Consider the following 19,175-nt stretch of genomic DNA (forward strand, 5'->3'; position numbering starts at 1 on the left):
CATGACTAAGAAAATGAGCCCAAACTCGAAACACCTAGCTCTATTCGTCTCCGAGTTCCAATAGTGACTTCCGAGGTATACCATCAGGTCACTCCACAAATCCGGAGGTAAGATCTCATCGTGACTAAGAAAATGAGCCCAAACTCGAAACACCTAGCTCTATTCGTCTCCGAGTTCCAATAGTAACTTCCGAGGTATACCATCAGGTCACTCCACAAATCCGGAGGTAAGATCTCATCATGACTAAGAAAATGAGCCCAAACTCGAAACACCTAGCTCTATTCGTCTCCGAGTTCCAATAGTGACTTCCGAGGTATACCATCAGGTCACTCCACAAATCCGGAGGTAAGATCTCATCATGACTAAGAAAATGAGCCCAAACTCGAAACACCTAGCTCTATTCGTCTCTGAGTTCCAGTAGTAGGTTCCAAAGTATGCAATTTCATCAAGTCGGGAGGTAATGTAATGCTATCCTTCTCAGATTATTTTAGTCATAGTAGGAGCTCATAATTTCATAAGCATGGAAATGTTGTTCATTGCCAAGAAGTCATGGTGAAATATTTCATCATCAGACCCTTAGTCTGTAGGCACTGTTCTACTTACTGTATTATTGTCAAGATACATATTTTAAAAAAAAAACTGTTAAAAAAAAATAGATGACCAAATATAAAATAAAATAAAAATATCAAAGTATCAAAATCAAGTCGATTCACTCATTTTGACGCAGCTGTGTGCGTGTGGGCAGTGTACTTATGTAGTAGTGCAATTTTGATACCTATTCATTTTGCAAAGACGTCCTTAACGAGTTTTATTTTTTATTCGTAGGGTAGCAATCGTATTTTCAGTTAGCACATGGAGTTGATATTCTACTTAGATGTTTACCTCAGCCCCTCGCCCGGGGCAAAGTTTCCCAATATGAAAGTACTCGAACATAAACCGCCTCGAGATGACAGGTCATATATTTTAATAGTTTCTAATATTATGTATCACAAGGACAGAGGTTAACTTGTTTTTTTATTGAACTGCTTTTGCAACTTGCATGTCAATAAAATATTTAGGTACGTTATTTTCACTTTTTACCTACAACTTTTTGTAGATACCGTAGATACATTTTACGTTGCCTGAATTGAAAAGTTCGAAGACAGTCATAACATTTGCCTGATTCTGCCTATATATATTATATACCATAGTGAGTCTCGTATTTTGTTGAAGAAAGTAGGTAGTTAGGTGACGTTAAAATAAAAGGACGAAAAAAGATAAGCCAATTTTAATTAAGCATTACGCTTAATTGATTGGTTTTCTTTTTGGCTACTTGCTTATGGAAGTTTATAAAAATGTCGGTCATATGGGTATGGTGCTAGCACTCTATTTGTATTTCTACACGCGCCCGACTTCAGCGTTTTGGGGATTAGCTTTTAAGCAATAAAGTGTTTAAATGAAATAAATAAGTAAATAAATCATTGTGGTTCCAGATGGCGATAACCTGCGACTGTCCCATGGCGCAGCCGGGGCCGACGCTGGCCGCCACGTGTGGAGGCGGTGCCTTCATGCTTTTCATGGGCCTGCTGGAGGTGTTCCTAAGAAGCCAATGCGACTTGGAAGATCCTTGTGGAAGAGCACAGGTAACATAGGTGTCTATAAACACAAAAGAGACACTAACCAATTGGGTTATCAACGTGAACTCAAACCAGTTCTAAAAACTTATAAATGTGAATGAATTTTCCTAGCGTAAATCCACATTAAGAAAAGTTTATACGGAATTTTAAAATCTCTATTCACACGGAAATAGCAAAACAGAGTTGATTTAGCATATAAGAAAATTCATCTTGTTGTAAATGGGAATAATTTAAAATTAGCACGCCAATAGATTTGTTCCTAGCCGATGGCAACAACTTCAGAAAAAACTAGGACTTCGCCTTCTCTTTTCGGATCAATGCCACGCTTAATGGTTTGACGCTATCATCCACCGCAAAAGTAGATACACGTTACGTAGGTATATCCTAAATTATTGATCACTCCGGGTCACGGCAGTCACTGAGTCAAATCAACCGCAAATCTTCGCCGCCAGCGTTTTGTTGCGACGTGCCTCGGAAACTGCGGTGCTTTGAAATGACACGTAACATAATAGGGCTGTGGAGTAAGGACTAATAGCATTGCAAAAATACAATCAATCAATCAGCCTGTTTGCGTCCACTGCTGGACATAGCCCTTCCTAAGAGCGCGCCACCACACACGATCCTCCGCCTTCCTCATCCACCCACTTCCAGCTATTTTCTTAAGGTCATCTGTCCAGCGAGTCGGAGGTCGTCCCATACTGCACTTGCTGATACGTCTCCACTCCAGAACTCTGCGGCAGACGTGGCCTGCCCACTGCCACTTCAGCTGTGCTGATTTGTAAAAATACAATCCCTTAAGGAAATATTGTACATCGAATTTTAGAAAGAGATTTCAGCTTCGCAGAGCGTTGTCTCTGTCACTCATACCTATGTGACGTTTCGTCGGTCTCAACGACGTCAACAACCCTCTACGAAACCGTTAGCTTTTTTTCTAAAGTTCGATGTCCAATATATCCTGCCGGGAACTAAACCTAAGTAGTGAGGTTTTGACGACCTACCTGGCGCAGTGGTAAGTGGCTTATTAGTGGGAAGTCTCGGGTTCGATTCCCAGCAGGCGTTTGGAATTTAACAATTTCTGGTCTGGTCTGGCTTCAGCCATGGAGTTACCACCCTACCATCAAAGCCGTTCCGCTAAGTGATTTAGTGCTCCTGTATTCCGTAATAAGATGAGAATTTCTTAGGCAGCCCTGATGATCTATTACGTTCGCAGTACTGCACGCCGAGCCTACGGCATAGCAATGAGACAACTTTATCTTTTGTTCCGAATCTCTTCCGTAATTGGCGTTGTTATGTAAAATTCGCGATGTTTATTTTGGCTCGGATACTAGATCAACCGATTACGATGTGGCCCAGAAACTTTTTATCCGATCGTGATTCTCCTATAAGTGCACGATACGGCGATTAACAAATTGACGAATCCACCATTTTTTTTTTGAGCTTTTTGTTTAGATTTCACAAAACTGATACATTTCACGATACAATTCTTACTACAACCTTTCATACTATTGTGTGAAATTTTGATGCTCATGAATGAAAATACGTAATTAAATCTCAGTAACACAGTAATTCATCGCATTCTTACGTTAACATATTTTTATCTTCAGTTATTGTTATACAATTACAGGGAAGTGGGTTGACGGAAATAAAATTAGAAGATGAAATACTTGATAATAAGCTTTCATTTAGTTTTAGACCCAACTAAGAAGCAATTAATTTAATTAAGACCTTGACAACCTTGAGAGTTGAGACTGAGCTCTCGAAATACGAATCGCTGATTCGTATCTTTCAGCGCGGTTAAAAAACCTTTAACTTTTAAAATAGATTGACCTACTCTGCCTACTGCAAAGTCGACAGTTATTAAATTTTTTAAGTTTTAATACATTGAAAACAAGCCAATCAGGCGCCTCTGCCAGTCGTTATATAAGTCGCAGAGAACCGCTAGATTCAGGGGACCGTGGCGTGTGGAAGCCCCTATAATAGATCTATGTCCAGCGGAGCAAGTCTAACAGTTGATAATGATGATCATGTTATGATAATGATGATATAGCAGGCAAAACCTGGAGAAGGAAGGCCAGAAATAAATGGAAAGGGAGAGGAGGTCTTTAGAGGATAGTGGTGGAAATCTGAACTACTAAAGACTTAGGTTTATATTATTGTTCACAGTTCCGTCGTCACATGGACTCAGTGTACGACTTTATAGTCGTCGGAGGCGGGTCAGCTGGTTCCGTCGTAGCAGCGCGATTGTCTGAAGTGCCAGAGTGGAGAGTGCTCCTACTGGAAGCTGGTAAAATTCTACTTTAAAATATCTAATATGAAATCTAAAGTCCGAACTCTTTGATTCTCTGGGACAAAAATAACGTAACGTAACGAAATACATAATAATAGTATGAATATAGTCTACACTATTTTACAGCCCACCTTTTCAGCAAGGGTTCTGCGATTGGAAACTGAAAATTACAATTTCCACGTAACTTTTTACTAAATTAACATTAAAATAATTAAAAATTTGTACACATTCTTTCAAGGTTTCGACGAGCCTACAGGCGCCCAAGTGCCTTCCATGTTCCTGAACTTCATAGGGTCGAGTATAGACTGGGGATACAAAACTGAGCCGGAACCGGCGGCTTGCCTTGGTGAAAAAGATAAAAAATGCTACTGGCCTAGAGGAAAGGTAACCTTAACATCCGTACCGAAAGTAGTACCTAAGAGATTATGCTATCTAATGAAATCACTCTACCTGAAAGGGATATAAGTAGATATAATTATATTTTCTACGTACAGATATCCTACCGTACAGCTAATATTCCTACCTATTTATCACTTGGCAGTACAGACGTTCGACTTTGCCGATAAGATTCTAGCTATAAATGAGACGAAAACGTCTTTCCACTGATTTCGTTAATCGAATCCAGGCTTTGCGATTGACTGCTTGAAAGTCTACCTGGCATACTAAGCCAAGCAATTGAGCTGTCAAAACGTTCCTCAGTATATAAATAAAAATGTAGTAATTGAAAAATCGGACCTTAGTAAAAGTTTCATTATTACCATTTTATTTTCTGATCAGGTACTGGGTGGTACCTCAGTAATGAATGGCATGATGTACATGCGAGGATCCCGCAAGGACTATGACGGTTGGGCTGCAGCGGGCAACGAAGGATGGGCGTACGAAGACGTGCTACCATACTTCCTCAAGTCTGAAGATAACAAGCAGGTCGAGGAGATGGACAGGGGCTACCACGCCACTGGTGGACCTTTGACAGTATCGCAGTTCCCGTATCATCCTCCTTTGAGTTACAGTCTTATTAAAGCTGGGGAGGAATTAGGTATGTCCTTTTTTTTATTGCACGATAGTGCAATATAATCTAGTTTGAATTAGGTATAAATCAAATCATGTTTATACTTCTAAGACTTCCAAGGATATTTTATTTACTGAATAAATAAAAAGGCACCCAGATACCTACCGCTATCATAGAGCATAATATTATACAAACCAAACACTGACAAAAATATATTTCTATTTGACAGGATATAAAGTCGTGGACTTAAACGGCGAGCATCACACCGGCTTCTCCATAGCTCAGACGACCAATCGTAACGGATCCCGTCTAAGCGTCGCCCGAGCATTCCTCCGCCCAGCCAAGAACCGCCCCAACTTGCACGTGATGCTGAACGCCACAGTCACTAAGGTGCTGATCAACCAGACCACCAGGCAAGCTTACGCGGTAGAAGTGAGGAACAGTTTTGGCGGCACCGAAGTTATATTTGCCAACAATGAAATTATCGTAAGGTATGACGATGTTCTTAATCAGTACTCTCTGATTAGCAGTATTTTCTACAGTCAAAAACATCCTTCAAAGTTCAAATTCAAACACGCCACACACCATACGAAGTAGGAACCCACACAGTATTCGATCGATTGGATTATTGACTGTTGCGTGTGTGACACGCAGCGTGGCATCCTGCTCAGAAAATTCTTTAGCTGCCGCTGTGTTCAAATTAGTGCGTAGACTCTGATAACCGTATCAGTTTATGTAGGTTATCACGTGCTTATCCGATTTAGGTTTTACAAAGATCCCGTGGAAACCCAATATCGTGTCTTAGTGCGGGTCTTACGGTATATTATAAGGAAACTGCAATCTACATGCAAAATTTCAAGTTTCTAGATCCACCAGGCTAGGATGTACGTTTCCTGTGAGTCTTTCATAATAGGTACTATTTTACATGAATAGATACTTACATTACTATAACAATTGAAATGTTTCCAGTGCCGGTGCAGTAGCGTCTCCTCAAATTCTTCAACTGAGCGGTATAGGCGACCCTGAAGTCTTGTCCCGCGCGGGGGTTAAAGTGGTCCACAAACTGCCAGCTGTGGGCCGCAACTTGCACAACCATGTGGCCCACTTTCTCAACTTCCACGTTAACGATAACAATACGGCACCTCTTAACTGGGCCACTGCCATGGAGTATTTGCTGTTCAGAGATGGACTTATGTCGGGAACTGGTGTGTATTCATTCGTTTTTAAGCTAGATATAGTCTGTTAACCCACACTTACCAAACATCTCTACCCAACTTTGAGAATATTATGTAGAACTCTCAGGCATGCAGGTTTCCTCAGGATGTGTTTACTTTAAACGCACCTAACTCCGAAAATCTGAAGGCCCGGGATAGAAACCCGCAACCTCTAATTGGAGGCCAATCCGTCACTGCTTTTTTCGCGAAACGTGATCCTATGTTGAGTATCATTTCCAGGTATATCTGAAGTAACAGCACTCATCAACACCAAGTATTCAGACCCAGCAGAAGACAACCCTGATATTCAGATGTTTTTCGGCGGCTTCCTGGCAGACTGTGCAAAGACGGGCATGGTGGGAGAGAAACTAGGAGACGGGTCTCGCAGTGTGCAGATGTTCCCCGCTGTTTTGCATCCCAAGAGCAGAGGCAGACTTGAGATAGGCAGCGCCGATCCATTTGCCTATCCCAAAATCTATGCCAAGTAAGTTTACCACGCCTAGATTTAATTTTAAGTAGGTGCGTCTTATAGTGAGGATATGGTAATTGTAACAGGTATCTGTCGATTGTAAGTATTGGTTAAATAAAGTTGTTCCGTTAACTGAATGGATTGCAATTTTGGAGGTCTTCATTTGACTTTTTTCCATGTTTTATTTCTGTCGGTATTTAGAGGCTGAGATGAACCTCGCATTTAAAGTCGTTTAAGCAGGTACTCATATTTAAAGTGCCCCGATAAAAGAGGTGTGAATTGAGATCGTCACGTATGTATGTGCGATCAACATAAGTAGGCATGTGTTTCTACTTTTTAGCCCCACAGCCACCTGAGCCGAAATCAACGCAATCTGTTCGCATCTTCAGTAGGTACCATGTAGGTACCTATAGTTTGTCTGTCGTACCTTGACGGCTCTTATACCCTATTACTACGTCTTGAGCATACGCTATACGCATTTTCATAAAATGAAATTTTATTTACAGTTACCTAACTCACCCGGACGACGTCAAAACACTAGTCGAGGGTATCAAATTCGCGATAAAACTGTCAGAAACGAAAGCTCTCAAGAAATATGGAATGAAACTGGACAAAACACCAGTAAAAGGATGCGAAAAGATCAAGTTTGGATGTGACGCGTACTGGGAGTGCGCGGTGCGGATGCAGACCGCGCCTGAGAACCATCAGGCTGGCTCCTGCAAAATGGGGCCAAGGGGCGATCCTACCGCTGTAGTGGATAATCTGCTACAGGTCAGTGAAAACATTCTCTTCTACTTTTTAAATAGGTAGATAATAGGTACCTACATTACTACTACGCCAAGAAAGTTGTGAAAATTGTCATCATCATTATTATTACTAACCTAGAGATATTATACCAGGTGCAAGGCATCGACAGACTACGCGTGGCAGACGCCAGTATTATGCCGGCGGTAACTTCGGGTAACACCAACGCCCCTACTATAATGATCGGGGAGCGCGCCGCTGATTTCATCAAAAGACGATGGCTAGGAGCAACCAATGTGAGTCAAACTGCCCAAAACTAGTCTAAGCTCATATCACATTACCAGAGTGAACTAGCATTCCTGTGTATGTTGGCACGACGATCGATCAAAAATTGACATTTCATTTTACATCGACGATCGCCTCTGGTCCAAGAGCCCTTGAAAACCAGACCTACGTCATACACAAAGGCTGACATTTTTGTCTGCAAGGGAGGTAAGAAGATTTGGCTACTACGAAATCTGATTCACGATGGATTTCACTTAGTAAATGTCAGGTAGGCAACTAGTAAAGGTTCATAAAATTGCTGCGCAAAAACTTCAGTGTTAGTTCTACGGGTCTGCCTATCTGTTAAAGCCACCGAAAGTCCGGGTTCATATTAGCTAAATGTTCTTAACTGTAGTTTAAATTAATTATAATAAATGTTCTCTCTTTTCAGGCACCCTACCCAGTGAGTAGCGACGGTGGAGTCTCAAATTTGTTATCAGTAAGCGAAAGCCGGTATCCAGGATGGCAACTCTGGGGCTAATTGAACCCACATACCCACCTATATAACTAACTGCAGGATCGATCATTTGACTATTCATAAAATTATGCTGGTAGTAAAATAGCGCTATATCCAATATAGGTAGATATCGAGAATGGCTACCCAGCACGGAAGCCGCGCATCCAGTTGGCGTCAGGACTGATCGCTACTTTCCTACGCGTGAAGCGAAAGGTTGACAGACGAACCATCATCGTCATAGGACGGTCATCCCAACATCTGCCTTGCTAGACCACAAACCTTCGCAAACCTATCGATAACTGTGCACTTACTAACTGCAAGAATCAAGGTCGGAGTAATTTTTAGCCGACATACACCAAAAATATATGGCGCATGGCAGCAGTGCGGAAGCGGCATTGCATTGAAAATTCGTATGGATTCGGTTTCTTCTATTGAAGTGGGCCCTACGTATAGTTCGAAATATATAAAATTCCATGCAATTAACCCTAGATGTTTTTCTAACTATCTAGGGTTAACTAGATGTTTTCGTCCATTAGCCAGCCAAACTGTTCATTATTTTTCTCGGCATGACAACTTGTCAAATGTGACCTGCGTATGTACAAATTTTTAAGTATCTTCTTAGGTTTATTAATGGTACAACTTTAGTTGATGCTAGTAAAATATCATAGAATGTACATAGGTAATTAAATGTTTATTGTAATAGTTCCGCGTTTTTAGGAGATTAAGGTATATTTATAAATAAAAATAATTTGTAAATACATGTCTACATGTTGTTTATTTTATCCCATTTAACAAGTTTTATGATACCACGAACGCAAGAGTTCAGTGATTTAAACAATCAACAAAAAAAAACAAGTATCTATTGTTGATAGTAATTCAAAAGTGTTTTCGTCTCTTGTCTTCTTTGGCCATGTCTTCTTAACTAAATTAAATTTTATATTTTTTTGCAAAAACTAAAACCTTAACTAAAGCTATGTAAGTAAAAATATAACTGGTGAAAACCAGTAAAAGTTGGTGGACTTTTGAATCCCCTCTCAACTTCTCAGAAACAAACTTAAAAACTTTTCTCCTTTATAATAATATTAGAGATAAGGATTAGAGTTATATCCATTTAGAGGTCAACGTTGTTCAAGTTGGATCCCGAGTGTGTCGGGAGATCCTCGGTAAACATCAAGGTGCCTATCGGGACGACGGACTCATCTCTCTCCCGCAGTTTCCTCATCTCGTTCCGCAGTTTCTCCAGCACTGCGTAGTTGGGCTCGTTGTGGCGAGCTTTGTCTTGGAGCAGGGTTATTTGTTGTTCTTCCTGCTTCTTCTCCTTGCAGCTTTTTACAGATTTGGAGCCGTAGAGACGAAGGAGGGAGCCCCAAGATCGGACGTGAGGGTGCAACGCCTGCAGACATTATAAAAATCAAAGTTATTTTTAATTCACTGAAAAGCTTTGCTTCTGTTGCTCTGTTGCGGCGTGATTGAAGGACAAACCAACAACCAGTATGGGTTTAATGAAAACTGTTATACCCCTTCCAGGTCAGCCCGCTTTCATCTTAGACTGTATCATCACACCACCAGCAGTGATTGCAGTCAAGGGCTAACTTGTATCTGAATAAAATAACACACTTCCGCATTTATAATGTAGATAGTGATACTGTACCTGCAAAATAACCTGCGAAGCGCGCTGCTTGGCCATCTTCTTGTTCTTGCAGACGACAGTAGCGCTGTGCTTGCCAACCTTCATCGTCAGCTCGATCTCTTGGCACGCGATCTTTTTCATCTATTGTTTAAAAATAAAACAAGTTATGATCTCTAACATATCTCTCTCTCTCCCTCCAATGGACTATGGGTATTTGTTGGCTTGAAATGGTTAAGGAGATATTCCTTGAAAACCCCATGCTCACGGGTGCATTAGGAACATAGGCTACATTTTATATTCAAAAAATAAAATAAAAATTTCTAATAAGCTACCCGTGCGAAGCCGGTACGGGTCGCTAGTAAACTGTGTAAGAAAACATATGTATGTGAAAAATAAGAACTTCATGGCACACTTTACTTGATAATAATTTCAAATGTCTTTAGTTTGTGCTCCAAAAGTCGATTTGCAATTTTTAATTTGCCGTTTTTGATAAAGAAATCTTGTATCTCAAGCAAAATTCATTCACACGACCTCTCTCGGGTGAGGTGCGGTGAGAGGGAAAGGGTGAAAACTTCACTATTTTAGGCTCCACCCATCAACGAGCTATCGCTTCGATGAAGCGGGCTCTTACAAACTCTGTGGCCTTACCTCAGTATGGATATGGCGGTCGCTGGCGCCGAAGTTCCTCAACAGGCAGGTGCGCAGGATGGCGTGCGGCGACGGCTCGCACGTGGCCGCGCAGAACTCGGCGATGCGCGGGTCTTCGATACCCACGTAGTCAAAAAACTGACAAACAATCCACACATGAATTGCGGTATTTGGTAGCATTTTAACTCTAAAGGTCCGGCTACACGCTCCGTCTTGCCTGTGCAGGCAAGAACTGCGTATAGGCGAGGAGCCACCAATCCTGAAAGCTCCGTGATCACGGATTCTAATATTTTTAATAAAAAATAAAACTTCACGTTTAGACGAACAAGATTTGCTTGGTCGGCGTGGATTTGATTTGCCGGAAATATTTTAATTAAATTTTTTATTATTTTTTCCATAATTTTTTCCGTCATCACGGATTTTGATGAAACTTATATAGAATTTTGTGAAATATTATATTTAACAAAAAAATATCCGGCCGACCAATGATTTTTAGCCGGAAAGGTCACGCATACCTATTTCAATGGTGTGATAAGGGGTAAAATTTATCCATTATCACGGAAACCTTTTTTTTTTTTTAATTCATGCGTTTGAATGTAAAATTTATAATTATCTTGGTATGCGTGCTCACAAACTGCCGAAAGTATCGCGCATACCAAATTTTATTGTGTGAGTGAGGATCATACTGTTATAGATTTTACTTACTTGATGACATTTCTTTTAGAGTCTTTCTTCTACCTCGGTCTCTTCCTTAAGTTTTTAACTATTTATTATACAAATTAATATGGAAAAGAGGAAATTCAGGAAAATTTTTATTTGGGTTGATTATACAATAAATAAAGGTTGATACAAAAAATATGTTCAATTCAAGTTTATTAATCAATAATCATCTACATCATTATCATATTAAAATATCAAAAGATGTACAAATATTAGACGGTTTGACAATTTTAAAATAATTATAAATCCAAAAAAAATGTTTTTTTGTAAATATTCAACAGTGAATTTTGTTAAATTAATAAATATATTTAGAATGCTGATGCGTAGTAAGCTATACAAAATAACGACACTTTTGACAGGTAGGAAAACAGCAGACTGAAATGTCGAAATGATCTGAACCCCCAAAATGCTGTAGGGCAACGTAGGTATGCTGTGACCTTTTCGGAGTAAGAGAGAAAGACCTATGAAATTTTAACATAAATTCGATGTTACTCTTATCTCAATTACTCTTGGAGCAGTCTTATGGACTTGAAAAGAAACCGGAGTAAGAGAGTTAACACTATGCAGCCCTGTCGTAAAACAACCTCACTTTACGGTATTGTGTATCTTTGAGGCAGGTAAATGTTAAATTCGTAGAGAATAGAAAGGGACGAACTCATGCAAGGTTTCAACTTAAACCAAAAATCTGCCTTACTCACTCTTTACAGAAATATAGAAACCGTTAAAAAGCGGAGAGTTAAAATTTGGTATGCGCGATACTTTCGGCAGTTTGTGAGCACGCATACCAAGATAATTATAAATTTTACATTCAAACGCATGAATTAAAAAAAAAAAAAAAAGGTTTCCGTGATAATGGATAAATTTTACCCCTTATCACACCATTGAAATAGGTATGCGTGACCTTTCCGGCTAAAAATCATTGGTCGGCCGGATATTTTTTTGTTAAATATAATATTTCACAAAATTCTATATAAGTTTCATCAAAATCCGTGATGACGGAAAAAAATTATGGAAAATTTAATAATAAAAAATTTAATTAAAATATTTCCGGCAAATAAAATCCACGCCGACCAAGCAAATCTTGTTCGTCTAAACGTGAACTTTTATTTTTTTTTAAAAATATTAGAATCCGTGTCACGGAGCTTTCAGGATTGGTGGCTCCCGGACTAGTAGTATTACTATAATATCACACTTACGGTGAAGTCTGCGTCAGCCTTTTTATCCGCGGCGGAGTCCATGTGCTGGCGCATCTCCGGTATGAGGATCTGTATGGAGGCGCGCGCGGCGGCGTACTTGGCCTGCCGCTTGCTGGAGCCGTGTCCCACGCCGTATTGCATGCCACCTATGTACACCGTCGCTTGATACGGAGTTGATGCATTTTCTGGAATATAGAGATTAATTACATCAGCGAAGCGGACCTCCTGTCTTTATCTCAATTATGACTTTTTGTCACAAGCAATATTTTTAGGGGGGTATAAAATCATATCCTAAAATAACAAATACTAAAAATATAGGCCAAGGACAAATATAGCAAAAATGGTCAGGAAAAGTGGTTAGGATATTTCAATTCTATATATTAATTTAATACCCGCGTCAGATATGGCGCGAACATTGCAGTGGACCTCTGCACACATTTTTTCGCTAGCTTTGCCCTTAGACTAAGGAAAATTTTGACACGAGATCTAAGTTAGCAGCGAACCACAAGTTTCCAATAGATTACCAAGCTGTTTGTATTCGTAGACGGGCTGCTTCTGCAGCGCTCGGCAGACATACTCGTGGAACACGGAGAGGTAACTCCCTCCGTTCACGTTCATCACCCAGTCACGCTTTGCACCTTTCCCGCCTGTATCACGCAAACCGATAATTTTTTAAATATTTTCATATCATTAATAGTATACTTTTAACTATTATCATAGTGTGAACACACGAAAAATATTTAATTATGTATTTAAAACTTTAATCAGGTTAGGACTTAAAAGGCCAAAACGCATTTATGCGGCGCTGTCCGACGCGATGCGGCGCGGCAAATGTATGTAGGCAGCTAAGCGCCACGTCACCAATTTGACGCGCTTTCAGAACATATATGCTGTAGTTACACATCAGAATAGATCTCAAGCTAAAGCTTCATTTAAGTACACCAAGCAACCAAACAGCAGTGCAATATTGCGGCATGCCACAGACAAGACTAGAACCATAACAACAAAATACATGTTACTCTACTAATGAACATTACCGTTATCCTGGCCTGAATTTTGCACAGGAATCGTGATGAGTTTTGTCCCTTCAGGCAGAGTCGGGTATTGCAGTGTTTTCTTAGCCTTTTCATATTTACGACGATCAGCCCAACGACTAAAATTTTTACAAAAATGTTGTACACATGAATAGCGATGATAGCCTAGTGGTTAAATCATAGGCCCCTAACTTATTGGAGTTATGTGTTATAAGTGCTTGAGAGTTCTCCATAAAATTCTCAAAGGAGTGTTAAGTCTCCCAATCTGCCCCTGGCCAGTAAGGTGAACTTTGACCAAAACCCTCCTCATTATGGAAAGAGACCTGTACTCAGTAGTGAGCTGGCATTGGGTTGACATATTAATGATGATGATGAAGATAACACATGAAAAATTATGGTAATTCAATGGTCTTTTAAAAGGTATCATAATGAACTATTTTTATCATATGGTTGAATATTTTATACTCATATGAGACTAAAAATCTGAATGTTAGCTGCTTTAGCATAGCATAGTTTTAGCATGATGCACGCACGTAGAAACAAGGACAAAACTAATTCAAATATAACAGTAGAGATAAACATACCTAAATTGCATAATGTTAACGGTTTTGAATTTAAATAGGCTTTTGCAGTAGTCATTAAACTGTTCAGGTGACAAATTCTGCGTTTCCCAACTTTTGTTCACAGACTCAACCCGCGGCGCTGGCATGATTTCGCCGCTCGGCAAAATAACTGGCCGTCTGTCAAGAGGTATCTCAATATCTGCAGAATCATCACACATCTTTTCTTGTTGATCTGGTTCTTTATTATTCTCTTTTATTGTACCCTCCACTGTAACTTCTTCAGATGTTTTGGCTCCTCCTTCATTACTTACAGTATTCAACACACTTTCATCTATAGGTGCTATAGAATCAGCTAAAATATTTTCAGCATTTTCATTTGCGATTTCACTATCAATAATGGAATCGTCAGCTATCGGAAGTTTCTTTATCTCATTATCGTTTACTTCCACCGAAAGATTTTCTTCATTAATCTTTTCATTTTTTTCTCCATTTTGGATGTTATCAGTGTCAGGTTTTCTTTCCTGACTAAACGGACATTTACCCTGAATATTTTTACTAGTACTTGAACTAGCATTCAAAGTAGCTTGTTGATCAATAAAGGAGAAAATCTTTTTATTTTGGTTGCTCTTAAGATTATTTTCTATATTTTGATCAGCTGCTTTTTTCGATAGATTTTTAATTTGTTGTTCCACTTTACGGTCTATTTCCTTTTGTTTTTCTTCCTCTTCTAATGCGCGTCGGTATGCCAAGCAGGGTATTGCGCTGATAGGAATGTCGTGTCTCTAAAAACCATTTACGTTCATTCAATCATTCACATTCACACAAATCATAATAATTAACATCTGGCTACTCATCAGGAAGACTGTTTATAACTGCCTATTATAAATACATATAGGCCCAATATAGACCCAACAATATTATTACATAGGTATTCATATAAAGTACAGTTTAAACGGAAAGCATAAATAAGTTATACCCCACCGCTGACATAATTCAAGTGAATTTAGGATATCTTCTAGAAAGAACTTGTTTTTCCACAATAAGAAGTAATGTATGATACTCTTTAACTATTTCAACTGTACCCATACAAACACCATGTGGTGGTCCACATGGTTTTTGTATGGGCACACAGTGGTTCCAATGCTGTATGAAAGGAGGGCAAACCAACAACCACATGTTTGTATTTTTATTAAATTAGGATTACATAAAATGATTACCAACTCACCCTGATATTTCCTTTTCCAAGGAAATATGGTTTGGATAGTGTAACTACACGCGAACTCTTATGCAAGTATATGGGCATGCCACTGTGGTGCCTCACCATCATCCAGTCTAATGGTAGTACTTCGAATTGATTGACACCCTTTTCTGCAACAGAAAAAGTTTGTTAGTTAAAATCAAAAAAAGTCAACAAAGTTACTTAGTAACAGTAATGTCCAAAATAATGCTTTTGATAATACATGTGCTAGTTCCCCCACTTTATGTCTTGGTAACAATCACCACATTTTTGAAATGGTCTACAAGGTTAAAATTATGATAAAATTCACTAAGAAAAAAATTGAAGTGGTAGTTTCTTTTACACCAATTACAAGTTTTAAAGCAATTTACCTTCAAGCACAATTTTTGAACGTGTAATGTACGGCTTTTGTTTAGGCTTCGGTCCCACTTTAAAGTCATCTGGAAGATTCTCCTCTAACATTTTTTCAATTTCCTCATCTGGCAAACCTTCTGATTTATCTAAAATTTTATTTACTTTTAATTATTCCTATAATTTGTCAAAACGTATAATTTAAACAATCCATAGTTCATTAGTAATATGTATTTCTTAAGTGAAACACTAGACAAACTAAGATTTTATGAAAACAAATAGGGGTTTATACATAAATACCATCAGAACTATCAGAGTCTTCAACATTGCTGTCTTCCTCATTAGACTTCACCTCATCCAAGACTTTGAACTCTCTTAGTTTCTGCATGTCTTCTGAACTGACATTGTTGTAGTCTGTGTCATTCCTATCTTTAATAACTTCTGTATCAGCTCCAATATCATCTTTGAAGTCTGTTTCTGAATGACTATTTTCATCACCAAACTTTTGTTTCTTTGTTGGTGGAGGTACTGCTTCAATTTCTTCATTCATTTTATCAATACCCTTAAATTAAATGTAACAAAAATTTGGTGACACAGATTAACTGTATCAAAAAGTATACCACTACCCATATCGCGCAAAATCAAAGAGTCCCAACAAGAGTTTATAAAACCTAAATCCATACTTCCATCCACACTTAATATTATAAATGCGAAAGTGTGTCTGTCTGTCTGCTACCTTTTCATGGCCCAACAGTTTAACTGATTTGGATGAAATCTAGTAAAGAGTTAGCTTACATCCTGGGGTTGAACATAGGCTACTTTTAATTCTGGAAAATCAAAGAGTTTCCATAGGATTCTTAAAGGCTCATCTATTTGTCTGATTTATATGTTTGGTATAGAGATAGTTTGCATCCCGGAAATTGACATAGGCAACTTTTTGTCCCGGAAAATCAAAGAGTTCCTACAGGATTTAAAAAACCTAAATGCATGCAGATGAAGTCGCAAGCATCATCTAGTATATCTAGAATAATATAAATAAAAGTCCATAATTCTAGAGACTTATAATAATAACTTGGTACAGTACTAGCACTTTAATAAATTACGCCGATGTACCTGCGCAGAAATCTTATTTTTGAATGTCGCAAAAATATCTCAGCCAGACATAACGCGCATCCGTCCGCTATTGGTTTTTACGTACGCGCCATGATTTGTACGCGCGGATTATGAGCTAGATAGCAGGAGTCTCTGTTCTTTTGCTTAAAATCTTAATGTCAAGCAATAAGAAATGTTATGTACCTATTTCATTGGTACATAACATTGTAAACATTGTGGTAAATTGGTGGTTCAGTTTTAGCCGGCGGCGTTAGTTTGTGCTGATAAGATGTGTAAAAGTGGTAGGCCTGTATGGTGTTTGTTTAATGTCCATGTTCAACAAGACTGAAAGCATGTCAAACTATAACAAGTGAACAGCTAACAATGTTGACTGGAAGAGTGTTGTGAGTTGAGTTGTTGGCATTGTGCTGCAATGCTGACACTTCTAATCATGCTTTCAAATTGGTTTTGTGACATGAGGAAAGTTGAAAGTTATAAGTGAGCCCCTTTGGCAAGGTGAATTATAGGAGGTATCCGAAACTAATGAATAATGAGACAATTCTTAAAATTTTTGCACGGACAGATATAGTGCACAACAGGGTGAGTGTGGGTGAAGTGCGGGTGTGCGGGGTCTCCACCCGCCTCATACCAAGATTGCCATCTCAACCTGTCGCATACTATAGCTAAATTTATACCTCCCGAGTGTTATACACTACAAATTAATTCACGCGGACATAATCTCAGAAAAAGGTAGTCTTTAATACAGTTGATTTGCAGAGAACTTTCATAGTATGAGACTTTAAAAATAAACAGTTTAATTTACTAGTTAGTAAATTAAACTATAACGCAAGATTATCCACAAATAACGATAGCATAAAAACCCAAAGAAAGCAAACATTTGGACTTTTTCCATCGTCAGCTGCAGACTTTCGCTGTTGTAACTCGATAATAGTCATCGTAAGTACAAATAAAGCGATGAAAAATACGGAGCTGCGAGAGACCTACTCTAAAGGGATTACAGAGTTAAATCTCTTGCGAACCCGTTATAAAAGAACCGTTGTCCACTTTGGCCGCATGAACATGTCTCAAGTTGGATCCTGAAAGAATACACGTCAAATACACGCAGTTGCCTAAAAGTACATATTATGGTAATATTTATGTAAAAGTTTTATGGTTTTATACACATCGATAAATGTGGCAAATTATACGCAGTTCAAGAAGACCAGTTTACAAAGGAGTAAGGACAAATTTCATCTCCTCACCTATTTCACGTCTAATGGTATACCTCCTACTTGAATTTGTGAATTGAAACTTGTGGCGAAGCAAACAAGATGCGTGTCTCCACCAGCATGCAGTCAGCACCAGCACCCAGCAACTATCGAATATCGATCGCTAGATGAACGACGACCTACTTTAAGGTTGGAATGGCACGTGAATTATAATCCAAAATATATAGGAAATGGAGAAAGAAATGCAACCAAGAAATATAAATTCAGAGCAATTCAAAAGAAATTCAGAATAATTCTCTAGGTTGACAAAGATATTTTTTTTTTAATTTATTTAACGGCCCTGGATATCACTCTTTTAAAACGTCTTTGGAGTCACAGACACAGACAGACACAAATACAGTGCTGTCAACACTTTAAAAGCAAATTTGTCGCGGTTTGTGGCTATATATTTTTTAATCAAACTTTATTTCATTTTATAAAAACATCAAGAAACTGACTTGACATTTCATGGATAAATATATTTTTAACAGACACTTTTTAAAAGTTGCTAGAAAGGCGCTAAAAGTGAAAAACAAAATCACGCGCGTCTTTGAAATGCTGTCAAATCTAGCGGCTAAGTCAATAAATTGGCAACACTGCACACATATCTACCGGGGAAACAATAAAGTACATAATCTATGGGGGAAACTATAGTGCGTTTGTGCGTTTCAACAAATGGTACCTATGGCGTTATGTTGGCACCCCTGTCTGTTGGGTGGTCATACTCATTGGCACCATATTGGCATGAGAAGACGCAGATTTTGTTTATTTTCATTTGATTTTCATTTCATTCATTCAGGAAAATCTAATGAAAATAAACAAAATCTGCGTCTTCAGCAAATATGGTGCCAATGACTTGGACAGACAGGGGAGCCAACATAACGCCATAGGTACTATTCGTTGAAACACACTTTATAATGGGCCACCAGAGCACATCTCTGTGGGCCACAGGCACATCCACAGAGTACATTACAGGTACGTCGACAATAATTTATCCACCCCAGGCGAAATTCCGCCTAGAACCTAGAAGATCAATACCGGGGTAACGCGAATAGAAAGAGACAGCGGTTTTGTAGAGCGTTGTCTGTCGTGAGACCGACAAAACGTCAAATAGGTATGAGTAACAGAGATAACGCTCTACGAACCCGAAATCTCCTTCTGAAGGTCGATGTATAATATTTCCTACCAGCTACTGTACGTCTATGTTCGCCCTATTTTAAATCCCTGTCTACATAAAAAGATCTCACATGCTTTAAAAATGCTTTTGTGGATTAGTAAAATAGTAGCTTACGAAATTTTATTTTGCCGGACAGCTC

At 38.8% G+C, this 19,175-nt stretch overlaps 2 protein-coding genes across 3 annotated transcripts in view; one reads left to right on the forward strand and one right to left on the reverse strand.

Moving 5' to 3' along the window:
- The window catches only part of LOC123871100 (glucose dehydrogenase [FAD, quinone]), a 53,557-nt gene extending 45,303 nt beyond the window's left edge, over positions 1-8,254 (forward strand). The window contains exons 2-11 of the mRNA XM_045914673.1: positions 1,473-1,622; positions 3,780-3,900; positions 4,142-4,287; positions 4,681-4,939; positions 5,142-5,403; positions 5,882-6,117; positions 6,367-6,610; positions 7,102-7,366; positions 7,495-7,635; positions 8,055-8,254. Coding sequence (XP_045770629.1) covers positions 1,473-1,622; positions 3,780-3,900; positions 4,142-4,287; positions 4,681-4,939; positions 5,142-5,403; positions 5,882-6,117; positions 6,367-6,610; positions 7,102-7,366; positions 7,495-7,635; positions 8,055-8,144 — 1,914 coding nt within the window. The 3' untranslated portion in view covers positions 8,145-8,254. The remainder of the gene's footprint in view (positions 1-1,472; positions 1,623-3,779; positions 3,901-4,141; positions 4,288-4,680; positions 4,940-5,141; positions 5,404-5,881; positions 6,118-6,366; positions 6,611-7,101; positions 7,367-7,494; positions 7,636-8,054) is intronic.
- A 622-nt stretch (positions 8,255-8,876) lies between these two features.
- On the reverse strand, positions 8,877-18,138 carry LOC123871099 (microprocessor complex subunit DGCR8-like). 2 transcript variants are annotated; one of them, XM_045914671.1, is made up of 11 exons: positions 17,884-18,138; positions 15,800-16,061; positions 15,520-15,648; positions 15,137-15,279; positions 13,933-14,693; positions 13,352-13,467; positions 12,839-12,961; positions 12,315-12,499; positions 10,399-10,536; positions 9,772-9,891; positions 8,877-9,513 (listed from the first exon to the last, which is right to left on the reverse strand). In XM_045914671.1, the coding sequence occupies exons 2-11, from the start codon at positions 16,047-16,049 to the stop codon at positions 9,232-9,234; spliced, it is 2,247 nt and encodes a 748-aa protein (XP_045770627.1). In that variant the 5' UTR covers positions 16,050-16,061; positions 17,884-18,138; the 3' UTR covers positions 8,877-9,231. The 2 variants fall into 2 exon arrangements, with proteins under 2 accessions (XP_045770627.1, XP_045770626.1); XM_045914670.1 differs by having other exon boundaries at positions 17,854-18,138.
- Between the last annotated feature and the right edge of the window lie 1,037 nt (positions 18,139-19,175).

Source organism: Maniola jurtina, chromosome 13, assembly GCF_905333055.1.
Source record: "Maniola jurtina chromosome 13, ilManJurt1.1, whole genome shotgun sequence".
Lineage (NCBI taxonomy): Eukaryota > Metazoa > Arthropoda > Insecta > Lepidoptera > Nymphalidae > Maniola > Maniola jurtina.

What these genes read in the sequence shown, in the direction of transcription:
- LOC123871099 (XM_045914671.1), bottom strand. Translation starts at nt 16,049, where the DNA reads ATGAATGAAGAAATTGAAGCAGTACCTCCACCAACAAAGAAACAAAAG. An exon ending in ACCGCCATATCCATACTGAG is followed by an intron (nt 9,892 to 10,398) that starts GTAAGGCCACAG and finishes TTTAAACAATAG; the next exon opens with ATGAAAAAGATCGCGTGCCA. An exon ending in CTTCGCAGGTTATTTTGCAG is followed by an intron (nt 9,514 to 9,771) that starts GTACAGTATCAC and finishes TAATGTCTGCAG; the next exon opens with GCGTTGCACCCTCACGTCCG.